This window comes from Arvicola amphibius, chromosome 12 (assembly GCF_903992535.2).
Source record: "Arvicola amphibius chromosome 12, mArvAmp1.2, whole genome shotgun sequence".
NCBI classification, from domain to species: domain Eukaryota; kingdom Metazoa; phylum Chordata; class Mammalia; order Rodentia; family Cricetidae; genus Arvicola; species Arvicola amphibius.
The window spans coordinates 34,215,039-34,227,397 of NC_052058.2; the positions used below are offsets into that span (position 1 = coordinate 34,215,039).

The window sequence follows — 12,359 nt, forward strand, 5'->3', positions numbered from 1 at the left end:
CTCTGTTGCTGATGGGCTAAACCACAATTCTAAACATGAACCTATCTGTCTCAAGATGGTTTCGCTAACAGCTCTCTTCTAGCGTTCCCAAACTCTGTGATCTTGCCCATATCTCTGAATCTCACTCCCCTCAGTGCAGCTCTCAGGTTATGGAGGACTATTCCTAAGCCAGGGCCACACACACCAAAGCCTGGGGTGCTATGTGTGTGGCAGGTCACCCTTGTGCTCAGCAGACCTAGCAGTCTTGTGTCCCATGTTGCTGTCACTGGCCAGTCCCTTTGGAGGGCTAAATTGGGATATTATTAGGGCAATGCAGTCTCAGCCCTAAAGACTTCCATTCCGAGTTTCTGGCATACGATACACAGTGTGAATCACCCCCCCCCCCCCCCGCAAAGGTAACAAATAAAAGCACAGTGGGTCGTTTCCCACCACCATTGGAGGAGGCAGCTGCCAGAGTGAGGAGAAATGACGGTTCTCTTCAGCATGGTGCTTACTATGCACTGAAACACAGATTACATTGGACAAAGCCTTAACATCAAGTTTAAGCCACATTTTCTGTTTAGACGGTTCTATGATTAGGACCCCAACTCAGTAAAAATTTTATATGTGAACACAAACGCGCTTGTGTAAATGGATGTGATGTATGTGTTCATGTGGGTGTGTACATGTGTGTGGATGCTCATAGAGGTCAGAGGTTGACAGTGGTTATTCTTAGTCACTCCACGCTTTTTTTTTTTTCTGTTTTGATTTTTTGAGACAAGGTTTCTCTGTGTATCTCTGGCTGTCCTGGAACTCACTCTATATACCAGGCTGGCCTCGAAACCAGAGATCCCCTTGTCCCAGCCTCCCTAAGTGCTGGGATTAAAGGTGTGATCCACCATGGCCTGGCTGTACCTTAATTTTTGAGGCGGGGTCTCTAACTGAACCTGGAGATCATTAATTTGGCTAGGCCGCCTGGCCAATGGGCTCCTGCCTGTGTCCCCACCCCTGGGGCCAGGATCACAAATACATAATGTACCCGGCCTTTTACATAGGTGCCTGGGGGAGCCAAATTTAGGTCCTCATGCTTGCAAGGCAGGCACCTTTACCAACTGGGCCACCTTCCCAGCACCAGGTCAGTAAGAACTACAAAATTCTTTTGATGGAGTCTCATCTGTTTGAGACAGCTGATGCTGGGTGGGAACTTTCCCAGTGCTCTGCAGGGAGACACGGGACTGACTCGGGGCAGCTTAAAGCACGCGAAGCCCCTGAAGAGCTGCGAAAGAGTACCAGAGCTGCACCGTGATGGCTTCGTGATTCTTTGGAGATAGCAACATGGGATCCTAACCCCAAACATTAGCATTGCTAGAGAGCCTCAACGCTTAAACTGCCCCAAACACTTGGGAGTTCTGGAGCAGAACTATGCAGCCAGTCCTGAGCCCAATACTGGACAGCTGCTGACCCTCTGAAGGCAAAGAGCTGAACCACAGGCGACCTTATATAGTCATGGCTAGATACACAACGCCTTTTACTTGAGGATACAGTCTAAGGGGTGTGTTCAGAAGTGTGTGGCATCCTAGGACAGTTCTTGGTTAGCATGCACGAGACTCTGGGTGATGAGAGTGGCATTATTAGAGGCTCCCTCTCCTATTTTATGACTCATTTGTCAAAAGCATGAAAGCTCTTTGCCTGGCTTTAGCCTGAATTTTCCATCCTTGATCAGGAAGACTCCAGTGACAGAATTCTCTGGAATTCTGGTTTAAAACAAAAAGGTGTGGGGAAAGCCAGAATCATTTGGAGCAGACAAGATGAGGACTGTTTTTGATTTTTTTTTTCTAACTGGTCCTGTCCCATCACCTGCCCCTAATGGGAAGCTGAGGTACACTCAGGGAGATGAGAACAGGTTAATGCAATGATGAACAACTCTACCCCTTGCCAAACATCTGTGGAAAAGTACAGTCATGCACAAGACCCCAAACTTCACAAACTGAAGATCTGGGAACATGGACATCTTTAGAAACAATGAGGGAAGTTGTTGTTTCTAAAAATCTGTGTTGCCTCATATGTGGTAGGCAAGTGTTCTACCACTGAATTCCATCAGCATCCCTGGAAAGTAGAAACATAAACCAGGCTCATTGCCATTCAGGGCTTAATTCTGAATCCATCCAACCCTGGTGAACTGGCTGCCCCTATGCTAGGGGCTTAGTACCTCCAATGTATCAAGCAAGAAGAGTTCAAAATAGGAAAGGCATGTGTCAAGTAGACAAGTGTGAGTCCATCTGAGCATAAAAGCACAATGGCCTGATGAGATATAACCCAATAAATAGGAGCCTAGGAGTCCATACTGAAAAGCTATGTAAGGAAAGTGCTTCCTCACGCCACAATGTCAATGGAAACTGGATGGAATAATGATGGCATCAGAAAATCACCTTGCAGCCAGGTGGTGGCAGTGCATGTATTTAATCCCAGCACTTGGGAACCAGAGGCAGGCATTTCTTTTTGAGTTCGAGGCCAGCCTGGTCTACAGAGTGAGTTCCAGGACAGGCTCCAAAGCTACAGAGAAACCCTGTCTTGAAAAATCAAACAAACAAACAAACAAAAAAAACAAAAAAGAAAAAAAGAAAAGCAACTACCTATACACACGTACTATGTAGTCCAAAGCATCCCCCTTAATGCACTCAATACAAACAGAAGGGCAACTTTACAGAAACAAGCTATCATGATGTTCTGTTAGTTTTATGTTAACTTGACACAAGTTAGCCAAATGCGAAGAGGGACTCTCAATTGGGGACATGCCTAAGATTTGCCTATAGGCAAGTCTGTGGTGAGCTTCTAGGAGGGCCCAGCTCACTGGAGGCAACGCCACCCTGGAAATGTCCTGGATAGTATTAAAGCAACAGGCTGAACAAGTCATGAGGAGTAAGCCATCAAGCTGTACTTCTCCATGATTTCTGCTTCAGTTCCTGCCTCCAGGTTCCTGCTCTGACTTCTTTCAGTGATGGGCCCTGATACAAGTGTAAGCTAAATAAACTCCCTCTTCCCTAAGTTACTTTTGGTCTCAACACTTTATCACAGCTGCAGAACCCCTTACACACATGGAAAACAAGTGGCTGGCACTGACATTATTAATGACACACTGACACCAGGGAATCTCATTGGGATGCACGATGGCACATGCAGATGTGCCATCATTCAGGAGACAGAGCATGGGGACTGCCAAACTCACAATCAGTTTGAAACCACAGAGCAAGATCAGGTCCACCTCCCTAAAAAAAGTACTATAAAACATGTTTTATCTAGTAGACATACAGGAGACCCAAGGACTGAACACATTATACTATCCAGAGCATGTAGCACACATCAGAAAAACACACGCATGAGGACTTTATGAGAACTGGCAGAATCTGAATGAAGCCTGCAGGTCATGGTATTATTGACGGTTGTGACGGTGCCAGGTCAACTTTCCTGATGTTGACCACTGCACATAATTAGTTAACAGAATATTCCTGGAGACTTTAGAGGGCACAAGCTCATTAGCTTCTTCCAAACAGCTCTGAGAAAGCACAAACAGGCTGTTGACTTCCCAACCCAACCCCATAGAGCAGTTATGCAAAATGCTAAGTTAATGAGACTGCATGAAAAGTAAATGGGATTCCTTATAGTATCTTTGCAAGTTTCTGCAGATGGAAATTTAAAATTGTTAAATCTGGCAGTTGAAAGAAAAAAATCAGTAAATTGGTTAAAACCAGAGGGTAGAATAGAACGTACAAATAATCCATTTACATCCATACATGTGAAAGATGCATTTCTCTCATAGGCATTCTGTGTACACTTTTGTGGCTTTGCGGTGTACACTTTTAGTCCTAGGTACTTGTAAAGCTGAGGACCTCAGCTTGAAGCCAGGCCAGGCCAGGCCAGGCCAGGCCAGGCCCCACAGAGACCCCATTTCAAATGACAGAATAAAAGGGAGGTGCTGGGAAGATGGCTCAACTGTTAAAGACAAGTACAGTCTTTGCGGAGGACACACTGCAGCTCATTACCCGTTAAGTTCCAGTTCCAAAGGATCTATTGCCTCCTAGACTTTCTGAACACACACACACACACACACAGACACACACACACACAGAAAAAAATCTTAAAATTATTTGCCTGCATGTATGTCTGTATAGCACAAGTGTGCAGTGCTACAGAGGTCAGAAAAAGAGGGTGTGAGATCCCAGGAAGTGATTACACATGGTTGTGAGCAGCTATGTGTCTGCTGCTTAGAGTGTATGGTTCTCACTGGCCCGAAGCTCACTAAGTGGAGAAGGGGTGCTAGCCAGTGAGCCCTGGGTATCTGTCTTTTGCCACGTCGGGCCCCACACTACCATGTCTGAGTTTTCACACAGGCTCTGGGGATTGAACTCTGGTTCTCATGTTTCTGTGACAAGCACTTTATGAATGAACTATCTCCTGGCTGGTTTTGAGTCTGTGGAACCTTGTGACTGTGACCAACCTAACAGAAGTGCTTTCTGAAGACAGACCCTGAATGGGTTATCAGATTCTAGCTTGATCTCAGTTCTTTTGGTTCCAGATCTACCACTAAGAGGCAGTCATAACTTTTACTCCCATGGATCAAGCCCAGCTGCCATGCCTTCTGTGTCACAATGGACTGACAGTCTCTCAAACTGAGACAATACAAGTTTCTCTTAAGCAGACTATTCTGAATTGTTAATTTCACAATAAGAGTAGTTAATACACTGTTTTATGATGACATGAAATGGGGGGTCCAGCAGGGAACACGCTGGGCTGTCTCTGAGCATGCTGCTGAATAACTAAACCAGTGACTCTTTTGAGATGGAAGCATGTCTAGCGCCCTAAAAGCAGAAGGTGCAAGTGGGAACTTAACTGCAAACAGTACATGAGAGGTGGCAAGCCTCAATGTTGGCAGGAAATAAGGCACCGTGGGATAAAAGAAAGCCACAGCAGGAACACTGTGGACACTTAAAGGTACCTCATCAAATGCAAGGAAGAGCCTTGAAAAACATAACCCTACATAGTGCAAATGAATGACAGGACAGCACCAAGAGCCTTAACTTTCCCTCACTGCAAATAAAATTCTACAATACCTAGCTGTATTTAGGACCTGACAAAATGGAGTTTATATGCAACGGTGCTTAGTACCTGTTTTTCTGTGAGGGGGCTGAAGATGCAGCTCAGGCAGGGTTAGAGTACACAGAGTTTGAGGCTAGCCTCGGCTACAAGCAAGACAAAGTTTTACCCTTTCTTTGAACGCAAAATCACAAACAATAAAAAAATTGAAATAACAGAAGAGCACAGAAGTAAGCTATTTCCTCTATGTGGTCACATGTTTATTTTTAAAAGTTTTTTGTTTGCCTTAAAAAAATGGGTCTGGTTGTCCTGGAACTATGCAGCACAGATCTCTGTGAGTTCGAGGCCGGCCTGGTCTACAGAGGAAGTTCTAGGACAGCCAAGGCCGAGCACACAGAGAAACCCTGTCTCAATGTGAGTTGCACTTTTAACACCCTATGGTAGGCACCTACAGTTCCTCTACTTGGGAGGCACAGAACTGCTTGAGCTAAGTTTAAGGGCGTCCTTTGTGGGAGTGGAACATAACGACTCATGTGTTTGGTGATTGTCTTTTTACCAAGGCAGGGTTTCTCTGTGTAGCCCTGGCTGTCCTGGAACTCACTCTATAGACCAGACTGATAACTGCCTTCTGCTTCCTGAGTGCTGAGATTAAAGTATGTGCTACCATGCTCTGCCAATATATGGTGTCTTCAACTGTCACCTAATAGAATACCATGACCTTAATGCTATTAAAAAAAAAACACGCAGGAGAGAAACATTCAAATGTGAATAGTAGGGCTGTAGACTGTTCAGTAGTTAAGAGCACTGGCTGTACCAGGCAGTGGCAGCATGTACGTCTTTAATCTCAGCAGCCAGGAGGCAGAGGCAGGCGGATCTCTTTGAGTTTAAGACTAGCCTGGTCTACAGAGCTAGTGCCAGGACAGGCTCCAAAGCTAAACAAAGAAATCCTGTCTTGCCGGGCGGTGGTGGTGCACGCCTTTAATCCCAGCACTCAGGAGGCAGAGGCAGACGGATCTCTGTGAGTTCGAGGCCAGCCTGGTCTACAAGAGCTAGTTCCAGGACAGGCTCCAAAGCCACAGAAACTCTGTCTTGAAAAACCAAAAAAAAAAAAAAAAAAAAAAAAAAAAAAAAGAAATCCTGTCTTGACAAACAACGGGAAAAAAAGAGAAAAAGACCACTGGCTGCTCTTCCAGAGGTTCTGAGTTCATTTCCCAGCACCCACATGGTAGCTCACAGCCATCTATAGTGGGATCTGATGCCATCTTCTGACATAAAGTTAATAGAGCACTTATATACATAATATAAGTATTTTTAAAAAAGACAATCAAATATAAATAGTGGTGCCTGTCAATAAAACGTAGTTTATTTGCTTTATTCTTTCCTTTAGCTTTTTCCCGAAAGTTCTGTTATACACATTTTTATAACCAGAAAACGCTTTATTTTTTTATAGAAGGAAAAAAATCCCCTTGCTATAATAGGTTCATCATCTCTACATATAGGCAAAAACATATGGCCACTTACCTAGCCACATTCCGGGTTTCTGGAAGCTGAAATGCACATTCAGGAACGTATATATGTACACTGACTCACTTATTATAAAATTTCAATAGATGACTTCTGATACACAATAAATCCAAGAACAACATCACAAAACACATCACTGAAGTATACTAAAATAAGGTTATTTACTGAAAAATGATACATTGGACATAATCTGTATATAGAACAAAGCAATTAACGGTAAACTTAATAAGGCACCTTTTAAATCAGATTTTGTACAAAATACATTTAGTGTGTTACATATCAAAGATGAATCTATATTTTTGGTGTTTTACAATTGCATATTAAAAATGCCTCCTTTTAACCAGTCAATGCCTTATGTACAGTTTCCCTAAGCTATAATATTTTCATTTTATACAATATATACTACATTTTAGCTTTTAAGTGGGAAGAACAAAGGTCACTAAAGAGCTTAAATAATTCCACTGAAAGAGTACAGAGTACAACCTAAAATTACAGTATTATGTCTAATTCTTTGCAAAAGCCATATTCATAAGCTTTCCTTATGGGATGGTCATTCCTGCAGATTCACACACTTCACCAGAGAGGAACAAGATCTGCTTGCCTAGTCTCTACCCTCTCACATCCAGGAGAGCAAACCATCACTGCTTAATATCTGACTCAATTTGTGTTGTTACCACAAGGGCTACATAACCTTTCTTTCAACATGAATTAAACTTCTGTTGAAATTATCTTAGACATCTGAAGACATTTCAAAACAACACATATCTGGAAAAGACAAGGTTTTCACTTAGGAAACCTGCCTTGGAAGAGACAATATCCAACAACTTATCTTGGGCCAAATCAGAGATGCATGGTTCTTGAAAAATTACTTTTTATTTAAAATAAGGAAAACCATCTAAAAAGAAAAAAGGATGGAGTAACATTAGAACATTCCAGGACAAGAGCTGATTGAGCCACAGTTCACTTTGCAGGCTTAGGAATGCTTCTGGACATGGGAAGGATAACATAACATGCTGACTAAAATACTTTTGTTACAGTATTTCCAGAGAAATCAGTTCTCAGTGCTGTAGAAGCCTCAGACAGTCAAGCTGGGACAAATCTTTACCTGCTTCGTACTCCTGCAACACCCGACCATACAAACCACTCGTGATATCTTCCTGGATCATTTGATATTTATTTAGGTAGTTGGGTTTGGGCTTTTACAATATTATGATTTAAAAGGATTGCTGATGTTAGCCATATTCAAAGTGGGACCAAATGAGTTTGCAGATTTTTACAAGTTATTAATTACTAACTACACAGTACTTTTTTTAACCAGTTGTTTATACTTTTTGTTTTAAATTACACTTATGTGTTTGAATATGTGGAGTGCATTATGTGTGTGGGGGTGCATGGGGGGATACATGCCAAAGAGTGTGGATGTCAGAAGACAATTACGGAATAGCTGGTTCTCCTCTTCCGCATGTGACCCGGAGACTGCGCCGTAGGCAGCAGCTTGGCAGAAGTGCCTTTACCCACGGAGCCTTCTCATTGGCCCCACGGGCTGATATAGTCTTCAAATATCCCAGCGAATTTCCCATATTTTTAAATGCTTTATTTATTATGTATACAGAGTTCTGCCTACATATATGCTTGCACAGCAGAAGAGGGCACCAGATCTTATTACAGATGGTTGTGAGCCACTATGTGGTTGCTGGGAACTGAACTCAGGATCTCTGAAGAGCAGCCAGTGCTCTTAACCTCTGAGCCATCTCTCCAGGCTTAAATTTCAAATTTAACAGTAAGAGGGAGGAGAAGAAAAGAATACGTTTAATGCAACTTTAGACATTAGGGTTCTACGTAAGGACTATAGCAGCATTTGGCCTTTAAAGAATGTTACTGTTTCTAACGAGTACTGAGAGGCAGCTTGGGAAGGCAGTGACTCCAGTACCCATTATCAGCCTTAGAATTAATTCCTGGTAGCCCCTCTTCCTCAGACCAAGTTAATTAGAAAAGAATCATCATATAGTGGCCTCCACACACCATTTAAACACGTCTAAGAATGAAGTTTGCCGTTCATTAGGTATATCATCAAGATGATAATGATTTTTAAGACTTAGTTTATTCAGGCAAAAATATATCCAGGTTAACTTGGCTTAAAGTAATTCAAATCTCCTATGTGTTCTCAGGCTTTGGTTACACTACATGAAATTCATTAAATAGTCAAAGCAAGTCCCAAATTTGTGGAATTTGTGTATTATATTTAGTTATAAATGAACAGATGGACAGCCTCCCATTTAAATTAAAACGGTTGACTATGTTATAATGCAATCATCTTTAATTTATGTTTCATCCAAAGAGACAATGTCACTTGATCCTCTCCTGGCTTGTTTGCGCAGAATAAACATTTAAATAATATGATATTGGCATGTAAGTTTTAACCAGAACTGTTCTTTGAGAGAACAAGCCCTCGATTTAAAAAAAGAAAAAAGCATCATTTTATTTCAGCGGTTCAGTGTAGATATGGGTAGTGACCAGATACTGGACACTTCTGCCTGACTCTTTGTATTCACAAGTTAAGGATCAGAAACTGTAAAAAGCAAATTTCTAAAGATTTAGGCATGTTAAAATACATTTACCAGTTATTGACAAATTTATATTAGCTGACATTCTTCATAAAAGAATGAGGCAATATCTTAATGAACTTTTTTGACTAAAGTTTTTAAATGCATGAATTCTGAAATTCACACATGGTTCTACTTTAAAACATTCCCCCCATTATGGATAAGATCCATGTGAGCTGTTTGGAATAGAGTTCAGTATGCAAGTAAAATATGGCTAGAAAGATGATTATGTAGGTTTTGAAAAGCACATTACATGTGATAAACAACTTCCCTTTTTAAGAGATACTGAGAGCAAAGACTTCAGAATTTGATCACAGGTATGCACATCGTTACCAGATACAGCAAGGCCTTCTCCAGCAAGAGGCGCTTTCTTCTAAAGTATGGTTTAAAGCAGCGAGTTTCAACTCTGGACAGGTGGTGATATATATATATATATATATATATATATATATATATATATATAAATAAAATACCAAAAAAGAAAACAAAATGGTGATAGAAGAGAAACAGTCCAAATTTATGGACACTTCAAACTTATTTGGCTTTTACAACTATTATGTTAAAAACAAAGTTGGTGGAGAGGTTACTACAGTTACATGGTAGATGACTTTCATGAGATCGGCGAATGTTGATCAGATATTGCATGTTTAACCTGCCAGCCACAATACCCTCCTGCACAATCATACATTCTTTTCTTCTAAGCCCCATGGCAGCAGAGGAATTCTGGTGTACATATCAAAGGCATAGTGCACCATCATAAACCAGGTAGTATCCCAAAGAGATCATAATCTGTAGGCTGTTTACAAAGACAGAACGCAAATAGATGTTTTCTCTGATAGAAGGCAAATTGTCTTTCTCCATCTCTTCTGAGTTCATTAATTTTCTCAAGGCTTTCACAGAAAGCATCACTTTATGGACATAATAATAGTACCCAGAGTTAGACCAGAGGCTTCTTATCAGGCTTGGAGTCTTGATATAGTTCATAAAACCAAACCTGTAAAACAAAGTTGTCCTGTCCATGTATAAAGATTGACATGTTTGGGAGTTCAAATCTTGTATTCCGCAGAGTACTGAAGGTTTACTGTTAGCAGCCTGTGAAGATGTGGCAAAGAAAGAGTCTGAAAATCAAGCCAACATCCTATTCCATGCTAACCCACCCATTCCTTGGGTGAAGTTCTTACAGTCTAGATTCTCCCTTAACTGTGTAACTGTCAAATCTTTACATCCTGGGATTCAACCATTTTTGCAAGTGTCTTCTTGATTCTCAAGGCTGTGAGTCTGGAGGCTGGATTATGGGCCCAGCATTCTGACATCAGCTTCAAAACTGCTCGAAGACACTAAAGAAAAATGAAGAGATCATGGTAAGCATGGGTAACACAGCACTCACTCACTCATCACTTTAAAGGGGCTTGGTTCCAACTTACTTCATCACTGTTCCAGCGGTTAGACACAATTGGCCGCAATCGTTTGACACACACAACCTCACGCATATCTTCATAGGATGGGTCACTGGGCACCATGTTGTAATATGGTAATTGGTATTCCTCCACTATTCCTGTGGGGAGTGAGAAGACACAGTGAGTAGAGACATGAAGAAGTGGTATGTAGCAGCTCACTCAACTACAGAACAAAGAATGAATTCATACATAAAGAATTATAACCTGGATGGTTCTCTTTTTAATAGTAAATACATGTTTCTATTATTTATGACCCATCATTTCCCCTACCTCTAACAGGGCGAGTCTGTCAACAGTGGTACACAGTGTTTCTTTTGGGGGTAGGGCACTTAAGACTTGAAACAATAGGACTCAGACAAGCCAGTCTGTGCTACAAGCAATGGAACGCTCAAACAACAAACAAACACAAAAGAAAGAGTAAGATTTTCTTGAAATTTTTGGTGTAAATATCTGTTTACTTGTTTGTCACTCCTAGGAATGTCTCTATTCCTCTCTACTGCAAGAAAAAGACTGATCACAATCTGCACACAAGCTCACAAGACAGCCCACTATGGCTCTCATTAAAAAGGATACAAGGTCAGTTCTTGCCTCTCGTCTGGGAACCGAACGATGAGTCATTCACCACTGAGGCTGTCACCTCCCAGGTGCTAGGAGCAGTTCACCTACTAACTACATGGAGGCCTCTGATGACTGCCAACAGATGTGAGCAAGACTGAGCTTCTCTGGATGATACCACTTTCCACAATCACAGCTGGCTGGGGAGGGGCTGTTGGAGCCTCTCTCGGCACCTCTCCCCTTGGGTGACTTTAAGGTATTTTTTCACTGAAATGTATGTGAGTAATCAAGACAACTACGTGAGGGTCTTAGAGTAAATCTAGTGAAACCACAGATTCTGAAAGTGGTCCTGGAAAACCCCGACATAGGTGACGTATAGACTAGGTAATTATTTTTTAAATGACAGCTAAACAAACATAATCAAAAACATGATTCAAACTCTTACCTCCTGTAATACAACGGCGAGCCATTTCCCAAATGATTAAGCCAAAGCTATAGATGTCAGCCATGATGTAGGGCTGGAAATGGTTCTTATTCAGGCTTTCATCCAGCACTTCGGGAGCCATGTAGCGCTTGGTGCCCACCCTGGTATTCAAGGGTATGTCAACTTCGTTTGTATCACTAAGACAGGAGAAGGACAATGGCCATGTTGAGAGTCAACGATAGTTCATATCTGTACTTTTTTTTTTTTGGTTTTTTGAAACAGGGCTTCTCTCTGTATCTCTGGCTGTCCTGGAATTCACTCTGTAGACAAGGCTGGCCTCGAACGCACAGAGATCCGCTTGCCTCTGCCTCCCTGAGTGCTGGGATTAAAGGCAAGCGCCACGACCACCCGGCTCATATCTGTACAGTTTTATAAACATTTTTCTTTCTAAATGTGTAAATTCCTATATTCTTTACCATAAATTCTTGGGACCACATTACAAAATTTAGCACCTTTATAGACTTTATATATTGCATATTATATAACACCCCCAGTATGGCCTGGAGAGGTTATTCTGGCCTTAGTACCATGTCTGCCACAAATCATTAACTCTGACTTTTTTACACTAAACTGTATTAACACAAGCACTTTCATTTATTTATTTTTCTTTTCCTCTTTCTCACAAGGGCCATTCATGAGTTCGGCCAAGGATCTGTCACCAAGGAA

The 12,359-nt window shown here is 41.7% G+C and overlaps 1 protein-coding gene across 4 annotated transcripts in view; it reads right to left on the reverse strand.

The window, feature by feature from the left end:
* Positions 1 to 6,736: 6,736 nt before the first annotated feature.
* The window catches only part of Bmpr1a (bone morphogenetic protein receptor type 1A), a 105,683-nt gene continuing 100,060 nt past the window's right edge, over positions 6,737 to 12,359 (reverse strand). For all 4 annotated transcript variants that reach the window (XM_038349285.2, XM_038349286.2, XM_038349288.2 and 1 more), the window contains exons 11-13: positions 11,655 to 11,830; positions 10,622 to 10,752; positions 6,737 to 10,534 (exon numbers count right to left, since the gene is read on the reverse strand). In XM_038349285.2, coding sequence (XP_038205213.1) covers positions 10,409 to 10,534; positions 10,622 to 10,752; positions 11,655 to 11,830 — 433 coding nt within the window. In that variant the 3' untranslated portion in view covers positions 6,737 to 10,408. The remainder of the gene's footprint in view (positions 10,535 to 10,621; positions 10,753 to 11,654; positions 11,831 to 12,359) is intronic.